Source organism: Suricata suricatta, chromosome 10 (assembly GCF_006229205.1).
Source record: "Suricata suricatta isolate VVHF042 chromosome 10, meerkat_22Aug2017_6uvM2_HiC, whole genome shotgun sequence".
NCBI classification, from domain to species: Eukaryota; Metazoa; Chordata; class Mammalia; order Carnivora; family Herpestidae; genus Suricata; species Suricata suricatta.
This window is the reverse complement of record NC_043709.1, coordinates 24072628-24093929: the sequence shown is the minus strand read 5'-3', so window position 1 is coordinate 24093929 and position 21302 is coordinate 24072628. Positions and strand designations below refer to the sequence as shown.

The window sequence follows — 21302 nt, the reverse complement described above, 5'->3', positions numbered from 1 at the left end:
CCTTGTAAACATGTCAAACAGCACATAAGCTACAATTTAGTTTTGTTGTTACGGGAAGAAGTGTATGTGAAGGAAGTAGAAGTGGCTGGGTAATACCATATAGTAATAGTGATGTCAGTAGTGGCTACTACATACCAGGCACAGGCTATCATAACTTTCAAACTCACAAAACTATATAAGGTAGATCTTATTTTCTTGGGAAACTAAGGTTCAGTGAGACTAAGTTACTAAGTAGCAAATGGTGTGGTGAATCAAATCCAGATCTGACTCCAAAGCTAAGATCTTAATCACTTCATTGTTCTGCCTTCCAGTAAAATAAACAGATGAGGAAAAACTGGACTGGTAAAGAAAAATGGAATGTTTTTGGGAATGTATCTGGGAAGGAGGAGAAGCATGGAGAAGACATAGGAGGAGTGTTTCAAGGTAATGAGGCTACCAACCTGCTCCCCTCTCGCACATGCAGAAAATGACCCTAAAATCTTAGATAGCTTGAGAAACAGATTAAGTATCATTTCCATTAACTTCCTTAATTGTCATCAGCTATCAAAAATTCTAGCACATAAAATCACACATCATTAATTAATTACTCATCCTGACAACAATATGAGCCATAGATGAATTGGTATCGTCTATAAAGCGGCGGCTCTCAAACTTTAGCAAGCACTGAAATCACCTGGACCCCATCTGTAGAGTTTCTGATTCAGTAGGTCTCTGGTGGGGCCTGAGGACTGGTAATTCTAACAAGTTCCCAGGTAATGCTCCCAGTGCTACTGGTTCAAGACCACCAACTATAAAGAAAAGTGGAGCTAAACAAAGTTATATTTATACACACCTACTTATGACAAGCTGACTAGTAAAAGAATGGTGTTTCTCAAGGGACTACCTTCCACTGTACAGGCACGGTTTATGAATCGTTATTTATAGCTGCATATGTAAGTGAATAGTGTTCATACAAATGTAGGAGGACAAATGACCTGATGGCCATGTCACTAATTACACAAAAGACTATGCTTTTAATGTACAATTTGCTCACCTAAGCAGTTATAGGAATAAAAATATCACATTTAAAAGAGGCAATCGTTCCCAAATTTAATACCAGGTGTTTAATAATAATCCAGAAAAATACATAAAAGTAAAATGCACTTAGGCTTAGGGATGGGAAAAATCTGAAACCAGAACGATTCCCATTTCTAATTGTAAACGTCTGCTGGTCCAATTGCTTATGGCTTAAAAAACAAAGATAATTTTTTTTTAGTGAGTAGAGACCGTAAGAATTTTCATAGAACTTGATTTCATCGGACATGCCATTGGCCTGTTTCTTATCCCTTACCCTGCCCTCACTCTAGGTATGACTTGGTCGTGCTTGGTTTGGGCACATGCTATAGTTATAGTACTAGGGGTTACCACTGCTGCTGCTGAAATTAATATGAAAATTGGGGAGCAGCATGACACAAAGCCAGTATGATTTTATTTTAAGTAGGCTTCATGTGAACGCATGAGTCGGAGATCAAGACCTGAGCTGAGATCGAGAGTCAGACACTTAACCAACTGAGCAACCTGGGCCTCTCAAACTAGTATTTTAAAAGGAAGTTGCTTCCAATTTCAAAGTGACCTGAAATTAGTAAGGAAGTGAAATTCCAATCCCGTAGGGTCTTCGAGGATGGAGACCTCTCATTCCAACATCCTTTTAAAATGAAAAACACTAAATAATTCCCTTGACTTGGTTATCCAGATCCTTTATATAGGCTACCAGTTTTCTTTGTGGGGGCAGGGAAGGTCATTCTACAGTAACTTCATTATGGCAGAGAACCCAGGCTGCAATAAGTCTACATGATTAGAGCAGATGGTTGTTATCTTTCCAGAGGGTGGAGCCTGAGCCCAGCTGGCAGCACACAAGGTTAACACCAAGGTCCAGAATATCCTCTTTCCTGGTATTACCCTGCATTACCCAACTCATGATGTGAGATGCGACACTGCACAGCCACAGTGAACAATAGTATGAGGTCCCACTGTGCAGAGGCAAAACCCAGCAGGAAAAAATTGAACAATCATCAAAAAGGATGCTGAAAAAAATTGCAGTTGCCTACTCTTCCACTATTCTTTGCTGAGAAAGATGACGGTATGGGATGAATAGCGAATTATATCCTTCATTCTTCAAATAAACAAATCTTGAGAAAATGGGGTTGGTGGCCAATCAGGCAGTAGAACAGGATGAAAATCTAGGCTACTTAGAGATCTTTGTACCTCAGGGAAAGAACAGCAGGGATAAGGGGAAAGAGGAGGCATTAAAATGCTTTGATGCATTAAAAAAGGAGAAACTTCTTTCTCTTTTTCTTAAACAAGATAGGAAAAAGCAGTTTTTTTATTTTCCTTGCTGCAGTGGCAGTAGATTCTGCTTTTCATAAAACATGATTTCAGTAACATGATCTATTGATAAGATTGCTCAGTCATGGGAAGACAAACAGGCTAACCATTAATGTTAGGACTAGGTCCTCTCAGAAAGCCTTTAAAAAGGCTATGTCTCGTGGCTGGATCCACAGAGGAACTCTCAACACCATAAGGTGCTTCAGTGATATTGCAAGGGCATGATTGATGGTTTTCATTTAAGAATATGACTTGTACATGTAAACTACTTTAGAAAAGTTGTAGATAAAAAACTGAGGGAGAATTTGGTTTCAGGCCACACAGTTCCAGACACCAACTACAGATGCGTCTCTCCTGTTTAACTACATGTTCTTTTCTGAGAAACAATCACTGAGTGTTAAGTATGGTTGAAAGAAATGATCCGTCAATCACCTCCTCCCTCCTTCATCCTGTGAATCTCACAAATACAGAGGCTGAAGACAGGACAGTTGACTGTTCCCTCTTATCTGGGAAATTATTTGGTGACTGAATGAATGTCATGAACAAGAAAGCTCAGTTGTCCAAGATGATCCTTAATATAAAGATGAGGCTGACTTTTGTCATATAGTTGAGAACTCCTTGGTCAGCTGCTCCACCTGTTCAGGCTTTAGCCTTGTGAAACAAAATATGCCAGTCTGGCCAGGGATGTGCTACCCATTGTGGGAGAAGTCCTCCTTCTTGAGGCTGGAGAGCAGCCGAATCCGCATGCTAATGATGCAGCTGGCCATGACTTGCACTTCTTACAACCACTGTTTTTCAAAATCTAGGCTGGTCAGAATGGTCAAGGCAACCAGGGCTCCATTGAGAGGAGGGCTGGAATACATGGGATGGATCAATGTCTTCAATGTGAGTCCACCCCTCTAACTTCATCAGTATCTTTGCAGACCACAGTGAAGTCTCCCACACGCTTACCATATAAGCCCATGTTCTTGGGGTAGGATTGACAGAGACAAACATTAATACCCTCTTCAGTGAAGTAGTGTACAGTGTAGGCATCCTTGTTACCATCACTACTGGCAAAGGCTTGGTAGGCCATGTCAAAGAATGTAGAGAGATTCTTTTTTTTACCGCTGTTGCTATTTCCTTCTATTGCTCAGGATGAGGGTCCACTTCCATGGGATTGTGGGCATACATGTACAGAAGAACACTTTGCTCTGGCATTTTTGAAATGTCCCCCATGGTGCTTGTAAAGTCAAAGCCACAAGTCTTGGGATCATAGTATTGATAACTTTGCAGCTGCATGCTAGTGTGTCTGATGGTTTGGTTAGAAAAGACATCTTAGCCAATCTTAAAAAATATTTGCAGAAAACTAGCTTTGATCCTCAGGGCCTCAATTCCAGAAATAGTCTGCACAGTGATATACTGGCCAGTTTTCAACCCTTTGCTGTCCTCTCCCAGGACTTGTCCTATAGATGCCTTGCAAAATTCAGCCAGTCCTGCAAGGGGCGGATATTCTTTGTCCATATTTTTTGCAGCAATCTGGGCCTTTGCCTTACAGATGCTAGGGAGGATATAAGGTTTCCCATTACCCTGGTAAGCACCACCTGCCAGATTCTTCTTTCGACTCTTGCAGAGGCCAGGTGGTGAGGTTGAGGTGGATGATGGTGGTGATTTTAGAGAGGATGCTGCCAGAGTGCAGCAGGACCAGGGTGGCAGCAAGAGGTTCAGTGGGCAGTGGCAGAATGGAGTGGAGGGCCAGTGGTGCCGAAATGGAGTCTCAGCCTCTTTGGCTCACAGTTTTCTTGCTGTCAGAAGACTGTATAGAGTAGTCATATTTTAAGACTTTTACAAAAGTTTCTCATAACTCTGTATTTATCCCTTTTTGAATTTAGCACAGTTAATAGAATTCTCTCTCTTTTTTTTTTAAGCCAGAAAGCCATTTTTTAATTTCTAAAGCTCTGGCATATATTTCTAGGGAGTGCTGATGGTCATCTGTCACACCTGCACCAGGTTGTCTGTGGAGCCAGCCAACAGTCTGGCTATCAGCAGACCAGGCTGGGGAGGTACACTGGGGAGGCTCTGTCTTGCTACTTGTAGTGATAACTTCTTGTGTCAGCTAATCTACAATGATCTTACCCTTGGAGCCCTAGATCTTGATGCTGTGGCCCGTGGCAGCACAGAGCCAACAGTGGTGGGGGCTGAATCACAGGGCATTGATGATATCCTTGCCATCTAGGGCATGAAGGTACTTGCCTTTGTTGAGGACCCACAGCATGGCCTGGCCATCTCTGCCTCCAGAAGCACAGAGGAATCCATCTGGAGAGACAGTCACATCTGTGTGGCCAGTGTAGTTGGTCTTCAGCTTGTAGTTTTCCAGATTTGATCCCTTGACCAGCTTGTGGCTTATGAACAAAAGAAATTTACTTCTCACAATTCTGGAGACTGGAAGTGCAAGATCAGGGTGCCGGCACAGTCAGGTTCTCATAAAGACCCTCTTTCAGTTTACAGCCTGCTGCCTGCTCATTGTATCCTCACGTGGCAGAAAGAGAGCTAGCTAGCTCTCTGGTCTCTTAAGGCCACTAATCCCATTCATGAGGGCTCTACTCTCATGACCTAATTCCCCCCACCTCCACATACCATCACACTGTGATTAGGTTTTCAACATATGAATTTTGGAGGGACACAAACATTCGGTCCATTGTAGCCAGCATGCTCTCCTTTCACTAATTCATTTAGTGGCAGAATTATTGGCTCTCTACCTCATACAAACTTCCTAGTTACAGCTGAGTAGATTGACATGTCTAGAATGTCTGGGTTCCTTTTTTTTTTTTTTTAAATGTTTGCTTATTTAGGAGGGGCAGGGGCAGAGAGGAGAGAGAATCCCAAGCAGCCTCCACGCTGTTAGCATGGAGCTCAACCTGGGGCTCAACCTCACGAACCAAAGGAGATCATGACCTGGGTGGAAATAAAAAGTGGGATGCTTAACCAACTGAGCCACCCAGGTGCCCCTGGGTTATTTTCTATTTCAATCATACCTGAACCCAGTTAGCTTAGGTATTATAAATTAGTACATCCTTTATTTAAAGCAATGTGAGTTCAAAGATCCATTAGTGTTTGCAAACTAGTTTGTTAGGTGAATGCTGCATTTTCTCCAACTTGGGAGCCCCAGTTTCATTTCTAGGGTAAAAGCATTTTGTTTTTGAAACTCTAGCATAGTCAGAGTTACCCCAGTGCTGTCCTGCACCCCAGGAACTTAGCCCAGCAAATACAAACTTCCCTGCTAGCTAACTGGTTCATGATACTTTATGGCCCTGTCCTCAACTCTATCGGGGCTGGTAGAAAGATGACAAATGTGGGAGTCTCCTCTCTACAAAATGAAATAAGAATAGCTTGAGATCTTCAAATTTTTATTTATTTATTTTTTTGCTTCAATCTGAAGTATCAGAGAAAAATATAAAATTTTAAAATTGGAGTGCTCTCCTACTTGCCTTCCCTTGCCCAATCTCCAAAGCTTTGGGTACATCCCAAGAAGGCAAAAAAAAAAAAAAAAACAAAAAAAAAAACCCCCAAAAAACTTGTTTTTTGGAAGAAGGTGATGTGAGGACAATGACAATAATTTCTCATTATCTTTTTATTCCTAAGTTGCTATCACTCAATCAGACACCTACCAAACACCTAATTCTGGCTCAGGTAACACACCAGCCTACAGAGATCATGCAGCCCCTGTCCTCAGGAGTTTGTGATCTCCTGGGAGGTGCAGACAAGTAAAAGTTGAGAGGAAAGCACAAGGAGATATGTGAACGCAGAGGAAAGAGAGTTTAACCATGGTTTAGGGTGAGAGGGGGTCAGGCCAACTCTTCACAGAGGAGAATTATTATCCATTCTATTGGCTGAACAGCAAAAGATACCAGGCATTAAACTGAGATTCTTAGTTTTTCCACTTTGAAATGTCTTCAACAATGGTCCCCATTTATTGTCAAAGCTGGCTTCTGTGTGATAATGCCACTAATATGATTATGCCAACCTCTCCTACTGCTCACCTTACACTTCATATCTGAAGGTCATGGCACTAAAAATTGGCATGGATGTATTCTAAGGAATCTGGTTATCATACTTGACTATTTATAATTCTAAAATTGAAGACTAAAACACAAGTTAATTGGCACTTTAAAAGATGGGTATGGAGTCAGAGGAGTGAATCAGCAGAGGAAGAAACAGGGTGTACAACGTGAGCACAGACCAACTCTAAGGGAACTTAAATTATCAATGCCCAAAGCTGAAAGTAACTTCTGGTTTCTTTTTCAAAGGTGAAGAATTGTTTTACATACCATGTGGAATGCTCCTGGGGCCTTGACAGGTCTGAAGCCATCAACAGGAACGCATTGATCCGCATGGCCGTTACAGAAGCAGCTGCCCTTGACAATGAAATCATAGATTGCATAATGTGTAAAATGTTGAGGCTTTGTGATCAGGTCATTTCTCTGACAGGGACAAGACTGTCGTTTTAGCAGCTGCACACGGAGGTTGGTGATCTTCAATTGCTCCTGCACTTTGGCACTATAAGGGTTCTCTGCATCATATGGTGGTGACAAAGCTCTGAAAATGACCTGTAGAGAAAGAAAATACCATGAGTGCATAGGACTGTGTGCAAACCCCAAAGTGTTTGTCTCATACAGTTTTGGTTTGATCTACACCTTTTGTCATTTGAAGTGATAAGATGAGAGGGTTTTAGACCTTGATCACACAGGTGTGCTGCCTGTTTGGATGCAGAAGCATAAACAGAGTAACCAGCAGAGACCTTACTCTTGAGATGAAGGCAGTCATGCAAAGATCTGGGGGGAAGAGCATTCTGGACAGAAGGAACAGCGAGTTTAAAGGCCTTGAAGCTGAATCAAGCTTGACTTATTAAAGGATGAACAACAAGGCCAGTGTGACTGAAGTCCAGGAAACAAGGGGACAGTTTTTAGAGAAGAGGATGGAGCCAGTACATGACAGATCATGAATTGAGAGTCCTTTCAAGGCCATGGTAGTTATTCTAACTGTAGTGGAAGCCACTGGAGGGTCATATGCAGAAAAGTGATATCATCTGACTTACATTTTTTAAAAAAGATAACTCTCCCTTCTATGAGGAGAATGGATTAAGAAGGGGAAGAATAGACGCACCAAAATCAAGATCCAGACACTTCTATTTCCAAGTGAGGTGTGACCCTTCAAAGGCTAATCGGTTATTAATTGGGACCACTGTTGCTATGAATACTTTTGGTTCTCCTTTTCTGGATCTGCCTTCCAAGCTTGTGGCACATTCTTGGAATATTCTTTTTTTTAATTTTTTAAAAAATTTTAAATATATTTTTGAGAGACAGAGAGAGACAGCACGAGCAGGGGAGGGTCAGAGAGAGAAGGAGACACAGAATCTGAAGCAGGCTCTGGGCTCTGAGCTGTCAGCACAGAGCCAGATGTGGGGCTCACACCCAGGAACCGTGAGATCATGACCTGAGCCGAAGCTGGACGCTTAACTGACTGAGCCACCCAGGTGCCCCATTCTTAGAATATTCTTATGGATAGTAATTATACAGTTGTCTCAGGGTGGATTTGATTTTTGAAATTAGTTAAAAGTCCCTTAAGTCCAAATGTAGAGAATAAAATGGCTGATCAAGTTAGTTAACAGTATTTTGGCTAAATGTAAAGTGTAAGTAATAAAACTTTTTATTGTGTATGTTATAGATAGACTTGCAAGGCAATTTAGAACTTTAGTTCTGAGGAGGAAACCAGAGGGAGAAAGACTCAGGAGGGACGGACTTTGGGCATGTGTGTGTGTCCATACATTACATGGGGATAATATAAGGAGCCCTGGGGGGAAGTGGTACAAACTTCTCTAATAGATGTTTTAACTTTGGGGAAATAAGGCTGGTGGGAGAGAAAATCACTGCCAGTGGAAAGCAATGAATATAAAAAAAAGGAATTTCAAACTATCTCATAACATAAAACAGTATTATAAGGAGACCAACACCAAGTTATACCTTGTTATGCAGGCTTAAAAAAAAAAAAAACAGAACAAAACCTTAAGCAGTCTTGTTCATTTATATAAGAGACACAAAGCTCCGCTGAAAAATCTTTAGGTTATCTCTTGGCTGTTTAAAGATATGTTAAAACTCTATTCACAAAAAACTCAGAAATATTTTGATAATCAAGTAGTATGAAAGTAAATAATTATTAAAAAGTAGGCTTTGGATAAACTCCCATTTAGAGAGAATGTATCTAAAAAGTAGCTCTGTAGGAAAAGAATTTTCTTAAGGAATACTTCAGATACAAAAATTTCATTTTAAGAATTGATTTTGCGCTGAAAGGATGAAAAGGCAAGACTCAACCGTGCAGGATCACATCTCCAGCCCTACTTAGGTGCAGAACTGTCCTAAATGAAATGTAACTTTGGGGGAAGGAGTGATAATTCAACGGATACTTGGCCTCCACAGCCAATTCTCCATCCAGCAGCCATAGTGATTCTCTATAAACAGAAGTTAGATCATGTCACTGCTTATATCTACCCCCACCAAAGACCTCCCATTTCTCTCAGAATAAAATACAAAGTCCTCATAGGAGCCCTGCCTCATTTTTGTTCTTAGCGCTTATTACCAATTGTCACATTGAGTTGTGCTTTAATGTTTTACTGTCTTCCTGGTCTAGAAAGTAAACTTCTTGAGGATAATTGCTGATCCCAGGAGAGTGCCTGACACAGAGGAAGCATTCAATAAATTCTTGGTAAATTAATTGATTGATTATAGCATTGTTCTTGGCATTTAAGTAATAGGTAAGAATTTTAAATAACTTAACTTCCTTTTATAAGGTCCTAACCAGCTTCACACACTGAATTCATGTTATAACACTAGAAGGGAAGAGGTAGGAACTTATAAAAACAGTTAGAAATAACTGAATCATTAACCAGCCTCTGCATTTCTAGCTATTTTTGAACTTGCAAACCTTGGAAAAAGTTGCATCCTAAACTTTAACAATATTCTGTGCCATTTATTCACATGTAACGTGGTAGAAAGCAACATATGTCACCTACTTGAAAGTCAATATGGAAGTAATGTCTCTTTCAATGATAGCCTAAATCACAGCATGTTTTTACATTTTGAGTCATTAAGAAATAAAAAGCATTGAATCCATTGTGAGTTTTATGTGACACTTATTTTTCAAATTACACCCCCAATACTGGCATTCTGTTAGACATTCGTGAAGAGAACTTATCCAAAATAAAATCAATAATGTGGCTACCTCCTGGGTTATCAACCATAGTAACACAAGGACACGGAAAAGGGTCACAGTGCTCACCAAGTAAGTATTCCACTGAAAGTATATGGCATCCTTCTCTAAACTGTGGCCCACCCTTCCTTTTCCTCAACATTGGTGGTACTGTTTGTTCTCTCTGTTCCTATCACATATTTATCCTTGACATTTATCCTAGTGCCCTCTCCCCCACCCCCTATAGCCCCTGTTTCCCGAGGATCACTTAGCACATGTAAGGCTAGAGGAAGATCTGTCAAGGTTTGTAGGAACTTAGGAGCTCTTTTGCTTCCCGAACCCAGACTGTGGAAGCTGAATGGCGGCTTTGTGCTTAGTGTGCATGACACCACAGTTGGCACGCTGATATCAGCAGGGAAGGGACATCATGACCCCTGAGGCTGCATGCTGGAAAGGAGACAGCAGAGTGCCGCAGACACAAAGTGAACGGGAATTTAAACCATGAAATCTTTTTTCCAGAAAGGAGACGCCTTAATCTGATACTCTGGGAAATGGATCGACCCTGAGTCAGGAAACAAAGAGTGCGCCAATCCAGATGCTTCCAACTTCTGGCAGGTCGCCCTTTGGGTCCCACCCAGTTTTTCTTCAAACATCTCCAGAAGTAGCCTGCATGGCCCTACTAACATGAAGTAAGGAAAAGGGTAGAAGCCTTCATATATCAGCCTCTTCTGTTTTTTTCCCCATCAGGAACAGGATGTATCTCTCTGGGCCCAACACTTTTCCTCTGTCTAGGGCTGCTCCTGCAAGACATAGCTAACAAGCCAGAAGAGAGCTAGAATCAAGCCTATTTCGATGTTTCCAGCTTGTCAGGGCTATTGGCCAGGACTTCCTGATCTTATTTTTCAAATTAAGAAAGTGGATTATGTTTCAGTAAGTATACTACGCTCATTACAGAGAAATCTGTCACTCAAAATGTAGAAGACATTAAGAATCTACAATGCAATCCCAAAGACAACCAGGAATACCAACTCCACAGTATTTTCCCACCTAAACTTCTGTATATATACATATAGAATATAATCTAAACCACTTTGTTTCAACTTAACAACACCTTGTGAATTTTTTCTAATTCAGTAAAAATAATTACACAGCAGTGGTTCTCAAAATGTGGCTCCCAGACCCACAGCATCAGTATCAACCTGGGAACTAGTTTTGAAATGCAAATTCTAGGCTGACTGACTCAGAAACTGGAGATGGAGCCCAGGAATCTGGGTTTCAACAAGCCTTCCAGATGATTCTGATGCACAATGAAGTTTGAGAAACTCTCCGTTATAATTTAAAAACCTGGTTAGGATTTCATAGTGTGGATGTGACATAACTTATTTAACCAGGTTCTGTTGTTAGGCATCTAGATTGTTTTCACAATCTTATAGCTAAAATGCAGAAGTTTATAATAATATCCTGAAGATACATGTCCAAAAGTGAAATCAATGGTTTAAATGAAATACATAATCTTAAAATATACCTGAGCTTCTGAGTGAATCACAAACCCTTTCCTACCTAATATTTGGAATCTTCACAGTTCTCTGGTATTGCTTTTCAAGCCCGGAATCCCTCAAGCTTTCCCTAAGGATCTGGATTTTTGGCTTAGGCTCTGCCATTTCTTATGCCTTAGTTTAACAAAGAGATCCCAAAAACGTTCTGAACAGGTTAGAATTACCTATATGTTCTTTCTTTTCTAACTCTCAATAATAGTGAAAATTAGTTAAAATGGCATTCCATATGTCCTATTTTTACTCTGGGATGAAACTTTCAACAGAATTTAATACAATACGAACAGAATAAGAAGTAAATATTAGGTACATAATAGACAGGAATTCTTTCAGTACCAAACTCAGACTTACACATTGCTCTGTAACTAAAATTTTATTGCCTATGTTAGATCACAGTAATTCAAGAAACTTAGTTATCACTTAAAAAAAATTCTTTTTAGCAACTAGCTTGAGGAATATTTCAGGTCCAGGTTGATTGCCCATCTTGTGGATTCTGTTGGCAATGGTCTTTCCATGCTAGTACATTGTTCTTTATTTTTATTTTAGAGAGAAAGAGCATGAGTGGGGGAGACGGGCAGAGGGAGAGAGAGAGAATCTTAAGGCCCAACGTGGGGCTTGATCCTATGACCCTGGGATCATGACCTGAGTTGAAATCAAGATTTGGACACCCAACCGACTGAATCATCCAGGTGCCCCAATCATGCTAGTACATTTTTATTGCTTATTTACTTGTCTGTATCACAAAATAGACTCCGCTCAGTGGGCAGGGATCTTGTTTGTCTGGTTAACAGCTGTGTCTCCCAGCATGTCCCTGGCATACTATAGCATTTCATAATTACATTGAATGAATAAATGAATGAACTATTTTTCCAAATAGCACTTTTAAAAAGTGGAAGTCACTATTGAAAGCTGAGAATGAACTGAGGGTTGGGGGGGAGGGGGGAGGGGGGAAGACAGGTGGTGGTGACGGTGGAGGGCACTTGAGGGGAAGAGCACTGGGTGTTGTCTGGAAAACAATTTGACAATAAAATATTATGGAAAAAAAATAAATAAAAAGTGGAAGTCAAATAGGTAATAGGATTTAGAAAAATAAAAAAGGCAAAATGTTCTTACCACAATCCCACACTCTTGATGTGAAGTGTGTGAACACACACATATATGTATAAATACCTACGTAAAAATATGTAATACATTTCAAATGGTTTTATGGATTCCTTCTCCCCAACAGCACACACAGTCTTTCATGTTCTTAAGAAAATGGGTCAGGCAGGCATGATTAAGCACCCAAACACATACAAATATTACAGCTTTTCCATGGTTTGTGGTCTAGTTTTCTTATTTACCAAATCTGGAAGCTTTAGGATCATAACCACAATTGTTCTTTAATGGTTTTTAAAATTCCCAAATCTTTTATGTTATCAGAACAGCTTTTGCTTTCAATGATTTTCTCTCGTTTTTCTTTTTCATTTTTGCTTTTATTTTTATTACTCACTTTCTTCTAGTTATTTTGGGCTTAATCTCTTCTTTATTTACTAATTTACTAGGTTTTTTTCTTCCAAGTTTTTATTTAAATTAAGGTTAGTCAATGTATAGTGTAGTATTGGTTTCAGGAGTAGAATTTAGTGACTCAATGCTCATCACAATAAGTGCCTATCTTAATGCTCATCACCCATTTAGCCCATGCCCCTACCCACCTCTCTGCTATCAAAGCTCAGTTGTTCTGTATATTTAAGAATCTGTTATGGTTTGCCTCCCTTTCTGTTAACATTTTATTTTTCCTTCCCTTCCCCTATGTTCATCTGTTTTCTTTCTTAAATTCCACATATGACTGAAATCATATAGTATTTGTCTTTCTCTGACTTATTTCTGATATGTATGTATATACATACATACATATATATATGTGTATGTATATATATATATATATATATATATTCATTCATCAGTTGATAGACATTTGGGCTCTTTCCATACTTTGGCTCTTGTGGATAATGCTGCTATAATCTTGGGATGCATGTGCCCCTTTGAATCAGTACTTTTGTATCCTTTGGATTAATACCTAGTGCAATTGTTGGGTAGGTAGCTCTGTTTTTAACTTTTTGAGGAACCTCCATATTGCTTTCCAGAGTGGCTGTACCAGTTTGCATTACCACCAGCTGTATAAGAGGGTACCCCTTTCTCCACATCCTCACCAACATCTGTTGTTTCCTGAGTTGTTAATTTAGCCATTCTGACAGGTTTAAGGTGGTATCTCATTGTGGTTTTGATTTTTATTTCCCTGATGATAAGTGATATTGAGCACTTTTTCATTTGTATGTCTTCTTTGGAGAAATGTCTACTTATGTCTTTTGCCCATTTCTTAACTGGGTTGTTTATTTTTTGGGTGTTGAGTTTGGTAAGTTCTTTATAGATTCTGAATACTAGCCCTTTATCTGATGTGTCCTTTGCAAATATCTTCTCCTATTCCATTGGTTGCCTTTTAGCTTTGTTGATTGTTTCCTTCACTGTGCAGAAGCTTTATAACTTGAGGAAGTCATAATAGTTCATTTTTGCCTTTGTTTCCCTTGCCTCCAGTGCCATGTCTTGTAAGAAGCTGCTACAATTGAAAGCAAAGAAGTTGCTGCCTGTGTTCTCTAGGATTTTTATGGTCTCCTATCTCACATTTATTTATGTCTTTCATCCAGTTTGAATTTAGTTTTGTGTATGGTGTAAGAAAGTGGTCCAGGTTTTCTTCTGCATGTTGCTGTTCAGTTTTCCCAGCAACTTTTGCTCAAGAGAATTTTTTATTGGATATTCTTTCCTGTTTTGTTGAAGATGAGTTGACCACACATTTGTGGGTTCATATCTGGGTTTTCTATTCTGTTCCATTAATCTATGTGTCTGTTTTATGCCAGTACCATACTGTCTTGATGATGACAGCTTTGTAATATAGCTTGAAGTCCAGAATTGTGATACCTCCAGCTTTGGCTTTTCTTTTTCAACATTACTTTAGCTATTCAGGGTCTTTTTGGTTCCATACAAATTTTAGAATTGTTTTGTTTTAGCTCTGTGAAAAATGCTGGTGTTATTTTGATAGAGATTATAGTGAATATTGCTTTGGGTAATATAAACATTTTAACACTATTTGCTCTTTCAACCTTACATGTGGAATATCTTTCCATTTTTTTGTGTGTCTTCTTCAATTTCTTTCATAAGTGTTCCATAGTTTTCAGAGTACAGATATTTTACCTTTTTGGCTAGGTTTATTCCTAGCATTTTTATGGTTTTTAGTGGAATTGTAAATTGATTTCTCTTTCTGCAGCTTCATTATTGGTGTATAGAAATGCAACAGATTTCTGTACATTGATTTTTTATCCTTTGGCTTTGCTGAATTCATGTATCAGTTCTAGCAATTTTTTGGTGGAGTCTTTCATGTTTTCTACATAGAGTATTATGTCGTCTGTGAAGAGTGAAAGTTTGACTTCTTCCTTTCTGATTTGGATGCCTTTTATTTCCTTTTATTGTCTGATTGTTGAGGCTAGGACTTCCAGTACCATGTTGAACAACAGTGGTGAGAGTGGACATCCCTGTTGTATTTCTGACCTTAAGGGAACAGCTCTCAGTTTATTTTTTTTTTCATTGATGATGATATTAACTGTGGGTCGTTTGTATATGGCTTTTATGATGTTGAGGTATGTTCCTTCTATCCTTACTTTCTTGAAGGTTTTAATCAAGAAATGATGCTGTATTTTGTCAAGTGCTTTTATTGCATTTACTGAGAAGATCATAAGGGTCATAAGGATGCCCCACCTTATGATGCATGAGGTGGATTGATTTTTGGATATTGAACCACCCTTGCAGACCAGGAATAAATAATCCTACTTGATTGTGGTGAATAATTCCTTTAATGTTCTGTTGGATTTGATTTGCTAGAATCTTCTTGAGAATTTCTGCATCCATGTTCATCAGGGATATTGGTCTGTCATTATCCTTTTTTTAGTGGGACCTCAGTCTGGTTTTGAAATCAAGGTAATGCTGGCCTCAGAATAAGTTTGGAAATTTTCCTTCTATTTCTATTTTTTGGAACAGCTTGAAAAAAATAGGTGTTAACTCTTCTTTAAATGTTTGGTAGAAACTCATTGGGAAGCCATCCGGCTCTGGACTCTTATTTGTTGGGAGATTTTTGATAAGCAAGTCAATTTCTTCCCTGGTTATGGGTCTGTTCAAATTTTCTATTCTTCCTGTTTCAGTTTTGGTAGTTTACATGTTTCTAGGAATTTATCCATTTCTTCTAGATTGCCCAGTTTGTTGGCATATAATTGCTTATAATATTCTCTTACAATTGTATTTCTGCAGTATTGGTTGTGATCTCTTCTCTTTCATTTGTGATTTTATTTATTTGGATCCTTTCTCTTTTCTTTTTGATAAGTCTAGCTAGGAGTTTTATCAGTTTTGTTTATTCTTTCAAAGAACCAGCTCCTAGTTTCATTTATCTGTTTTCTACATCATTTATTTATCCTCTAATCTTCATTGTTTCCCTTCTTCTGCTGGTTTTAGGTTTTATTTGCTGTTATTTTTCCAGATTTAGGTGTAGGTTTAGGTTGTGTATTTGAGACTTCTCTTGCTTCTCGAGTAAGACCTGTATTGCTATATATTTCCCTCTTACAAACATCTTTGCTGCATCCCAAAGGTTTTGGACTGCCATGTTTTCATTTTCACTTGCTTTCGTTTATTTTTTAATTTCTTTTTTAACTTACTGGCTAATCTGTTCATTCTCTAGTAGGATGTTCTTTAACCTCCATGTGTTTGTGGTCTTTCCAAATTAAAAAAAATTTTTTTTAATGTTTTATTTATTTTTGAGAGAGACAGCATGAGCAGGGGAGGGTCAGAGAGAGGGGGAGACACAGAATCTGAAGCAGGCTCCAGGCTCTGAGCCAGCTGTCAGCAAAGAGTCTGATGCGGGGCTCAAACCCACAACTGTGAGATCATGACCTGAGCTGAAGTTGGATGCTTAACCGACTGAGCCATCCAGGCGCCACAGTTTCCAAATTTTTTCTTGTGATTGACTTCAAGTTTTAGTGTTGTCATCTGAAACCCTAAACATGCATGGTTTGATCTCGGACTTTTTGTACTGGTTGGAGCCTGATTTATGACCCATTATGTGATCTATTCCTGAGACTGTTCCATGAGCACTTGAAAAGAATGCATATTCTGTTGTTTTAGAAGGAAATGCTCTGACTATACCTGTTAAGTCCATTTAATCCAGAGTGTCATTCAAAGCTGTTGTTTCCTTGTTGATGCTCTGCTTAGATGATCTGTTCATTGCTGTAACTGGGGTGTTAAAGTCCCCTACTATTATTGTATTATTACCAATGGGTTTTTTTTAAGTTGTTATTGATTTATATATTTGGCTCTTTCAAGTTGGGGACATAAATATTTATAATTGTTAGATCTTCTTGTTGGATAGACGCCTTTATTATGATATCATGCCCTTCTTCACCTCTTGTTACAGTCTCGGTTTTAAAATCTAGTTTGTCTGATATAAGTATGGCTACTTTGGCTTTCTTTTGACATTCATTAGCATGATAAATGGTTCTCCATTCCCTCACTTTCAATCTGCAGGTGTTACTCAGTCTAAAATAAGTCTCTAATAAGCAGCATATGGATGGGTCTAGTTTTTTTTTTAATCAATTCTTATACCTATATCTTTTGATTGGAGCATTTAGTCCATTTACATTTAGAGTAATTATTGATAGATATGAATTTAGTGCCATTATGTTACTGTAAAGTTGCTGCTCCTGTAGATTGTCTCTATTCCTTTCTAGTCTTTTGTGCTTTGGGTCTCTTTCCCACTCTAAGGATGCCCTTTAATATTTCTTGCAGAGTTGGTTTAGTGTTCACGAACTCCTTTAGTTTTTGCTTGTCTTGGAAATTCTTTATCTCTCCTTCTATTCTTTAAAAAAATTTTTTTTAATGTTTTATTTATTTTTGAGAGAGAGAGGCAGCATGAGCAGGGGAGGGCCACAGAGAGAGGGAGACACAGAATCCAAAGACAGGCTCCAGACTCTGAGCTAGCTGTCAGTCCAGAGCCCAACGCAGGGCTTGAACCCACTAACTGTGAGATCATGACCTGAGCTGAAGTCAGACGCTTAACCAACTGAGCCAACCAGGTGCCCCGTCTCTCCTTCTCTTCTTAATGACAGCCTTGCTGGATAAAGTATTCTTGGCTGCCTATTTTTTCCCATTTAGCATGTTGAATATATCATGTCACTCCCTTCAGGCCTGCCAAGTTTCTGTGGACAGGTCTGTAGCTAACCTTACGTGTCTACCCTTGTAGGTTAATGGCCTTTTGTTTCTAACTGCTTTCAGAATTCTCTTTGTATTTTGCAAGTTTCATTATGATATATCTTGGTGTTGACCTGTTTTTGTTGATTTTGAGTGAAGTTCTCTGTGCCTCTTGGACTTCATTGCCTGTATCCTTTCCCAGATTAGGGAAGTTCTCAGCTATAATTTGTTCAAATAAACCTTCTGCCTATTTTTCCTGCTCTTCTTATGGTACTCCTATGATATGGATATTATTGTGTTTTACAGAATGGCTGAGTTCCATGTGTCTATATTCATGATCTAATAGTTTTCTTTACTTTCCCTCTTCTTTTCTGCTTCATTATTTTCCATAATTTTATCTTCTATGTCACCTATTCATTTCCCTGATTCTTCTACCCTTGTGTGATTACATTCAGTTGGTTTTACATCTTATAGAATTTTTTATTTCAGCATGATTACTTTTTAGGTCATTTCTCTCTGCAGCAAGGCTTTCTCTGGTGTCATCTATGCTTCTTTCAAGTCCAGCTAGTATTCTTATGACTGTTGTATAAAGTCTTGATCAGATATATTGCTTATAGCTGTTTTGAGTAAATCCCTGGCTGTGAGTTCTTCTTGATCTTTCTTTTGGGGTGAATTCCTCCATCTTGTCATTTTTCTAAGTTTCTGTCTTTTGCAGGTTATTAAAGCTTGTTATGTTTTTTGCTCTTGAGATTAATGCTATATTAAGAGGGGGTCATACACTGTCCAGGGCCTGATGCTTCAGAAAGTGTTTCTGGTGTATGCTTTGTGCACTCCGCTGATGTGTTTTGGCTGCTCTTTACCACAGATCAGTCCTCTGCAGAGTTCGCCTTTCTTGCAGTGGGGAGTGTTGCAGTGGACCTTTATCTAGATGTGCTTTGATTTGCTTGTTAAAATGAGCCTGATTTAAAAAAAAAATCCTGATTCCAATAAAAGATAAAAGGAAAGCGAACAAAAAACAAACAGACAGACAAACAAAAAAACTATAATCATGACTCCAAAGTTAAAAAAATAAAAAGAAAAAAGAAGAAAGCCTGGTCCTATTTCCACCAAAACTAAAGCTGATACTTTGGAGCACTCTCTAATCAGTAGATTTGGTGCATGTGGGGTAACTGTGCTGATCCTCTAGAGGAGAGGCCAGTGCTCTGGTTCACAGACTTACCTAGTAAAGATGCACTTGCAGGGTGCAAGGGGGCAAGATTTGGTGCAAGCAGCTTCAGCCTCCACTGGGGGTGCTGTATTGCGCACTGAAGTCTGACTGTGCTTGTGGGTGGGGGGAAGATGGCATCACTCTGTCACCTCACTGTCTCATCCCTGGAGAGGGGATCTCTCACCCACCACTGTTCAGGAAGCCCTCAAAGAAAAGCAAACAATCTCCCCTCTTGTGTCTCAGGCTTACATCAGATCCCTGCGCTCACCTTCTCTGTGCTGAGCCATTGGCACACCTGATGTCATAGTTTTTATGTGTTTTATCTCTGGCACACAACCAGGATTCAAATCTCCAAATCTTAAAGGACTGGGTACAGTGCAGACCAGCTCCCTTCCTCTGAAGGAGAACCTGACTGTGCTATGTCTGGTGCTGTCTTGTGTGTGTCTGGTGAAAAGGAGTCATACTGCCATGCAGGTGCTTGGAATTTATGGTGAGGCAGAGCAAGTGAAAAGCAGCAACCAGATTACCTGCCATCTGTATGTGGTCCTGTCTCTTGCTGACCAGTGGCCACTTAATGGGGCCCACTGGGTCTTTTGTCCTTATGGAGGCAATATGCCCTCTTCCAAGTGTACTCTGGGAAAGGGAACATTCTTTCCCAGCGCAACCCAAAGGATCTGTACACCATGCTGTCTACTCTCAGGTCTCTGCCCTTCTTCTCCCCAGGAGCACTACTGCCATCCCAGCTTGACTCAGGCAAATGGCAGAGACTTCTAAAATCACAGAATTTGAGCTCTGCTATTTGTAAAAACTTGGTGGTAGTCAGGTCCTCTCAATTTCCCAGTCAATGGTTTAGGGAAGTGTTGTTCATGTACAAACCCAATACACTGCTCTCTCTACCTCTCTCTCTCTCTCTCTCTCTCTCTCTCTCTCTCTCTCTCTCTCTCCCCGCTAGACCCCCCTCCCCGTCCATGAAAAGGGCTCCTTCCCCTCCATGTCACCGCAGCTTTTCTTTTCAATTTAGGTCTCTCCACCTGTACCTGCCTCATTCTCAACCTCTAATTGTACAGACTGTTCTCTTAATCCTCAGATCAATTTCCTAGGTTTTCAAAATATTTTGCTGTTAATCTAGCTGTGGGCAAGGGATGAGGAGGCCCAGGGTCCCTGTACTACTCCACCACCTTAACCTATCAATCTACTAGTTTCTTAGAACTGTAGATCATTGATTTAAGGCCTTTCCCTCCCCACCAAATACTTCTTTAACAGCACCCCATAAATTTTGATATGTTGTGTTTTCATTTTTAATTCAGTTCAAAATCCTTTCTAATTTCCCTTTTCATTTCTTCTTTTACTCATGAGTTATTCAGAAGTATGTTATTTAATTTCCAAATATTTGTGGATTTTCCCGATACCTCTTGTTATTGATTTCTAATTGAATTCCATTGTGGTCAGAGGACATATTTTGTATGATTTGAATTCTTTTATATTTATCAGTATTTGTTTTATGATCTGTTTTGATAAATGCTCCTTGTGCCCTTGAGAAGATTGTGTATACTACTGTTTTGGGGAAGTGTTATATAAATGTTAATTAGGACAAGTTGGTTGGCAGTGTTATTCAAATCTTCTGTATCCTTACTGATTTTCTCTACTTGTTTTATCAATTATAGAGAGAAAGGTCTAGAAAATTCAACTATATTTATCAACTTATCTATTTCGTTTGCAGTTTTTGCTTCATGTACTTTGAAGCCTTGCTATTAGATGCATAAACATTGGGACTGTTATATTCTCTTGGTGAATTTGTGCCTTTGTCAATATGAAATGTCCCTCTTTGTCTCTGGTAATATTACTTTATCTGAAGTCTACTTTGTCTAATAATAATATAGTCACTATCAAAAGCTTTCTTTTGATTAGTGTTAGTATGGTATATATTTTTCTATTCTTTTACCTTTAACTTAGTTATGTCTTTATATTTAAAGTGAATTTCTTACACTTGCATCATTTAAAAATTTTTATCCAATCTGATAATCTATGCTTTTAATTGTAGTGTTTCGACCATTTACATTTAATGTGATTGTTGATATTGGTGTGTTTAATTCTGCCATCTTGGTTTTTGTTTTATATTCTATTCCTCTTCTTTTTCTGTTGAATTGATTATTTTAGGTTCCCTTTTATTTCCTTTTTTATCAGTTGTAACTTTTTTTTAAGTTGTTTTAGAGTTTGTAGTATGGTTCCATTAGAGTTTATAATATTCATCTTTAACTTAAGTCAGCCTACCTTTAGGTAATATTTACCACTTCGCATAAAGCATAAGAAACTTAGAATGGTGTATTCCTTTTTCCTTCTCTTGACCTTTGCTCCAATGTTGTATGCATTTGTCTACTATATGTAATATAAACTTTACAACACATTGCTAATATTTTTGCACTAAAAAGTCAATTATCTTTTGTTTGTTATTTTAATTTTTTTTAAGTAAACTCTATCCCCAACATGGGGCTCAAACTCATGACCCTGAGATCAAGAGTCTTTTGCTTTACTGACTGAGCTAGTTAGGCTCCCTTCAATTATTTTTTAAAAGATTTTAAAATAAGAAAAAAATTATTTTGCCTCTATCCACCTATTTTCTCTTTTAAATAATCTTCATTCCATTGTGTAGATCCAAATATCCATCTGGCATCACTTTTCTTCTAATTGAAAGA

The 21302-nt window shown here is 38.9% G+C and overlaps 1 protein-coding gene and 1 pseudogene across 2 annotated transcripts in view; both read right to left on the bottom strand.

The window, feature by feature from the left end:
• Nucleotides 1–21302, bottom strand: part of NTN4 (netrin 4) — a 129760-nt gene that overhangs the window by 74278 nt on the left and 34180 nt on the right. For both annotated transcript variants that reach the window (XM_029955596.1, XM_029955597.1), the window contains exon 3: nucleotides 6672–6950. In XM_029955596.1, the coding sequence (XP_029811456.1) occupies nucleotides 6672–6950 (279 nt within the window). The remainder of the gene's footprint in view (nucleotides 1–6671; nucleotides 6951–21302) is intronic.
• Nucleotides 2917–6408, bottom strand: LOC115303908 (annotated as a pseudogene).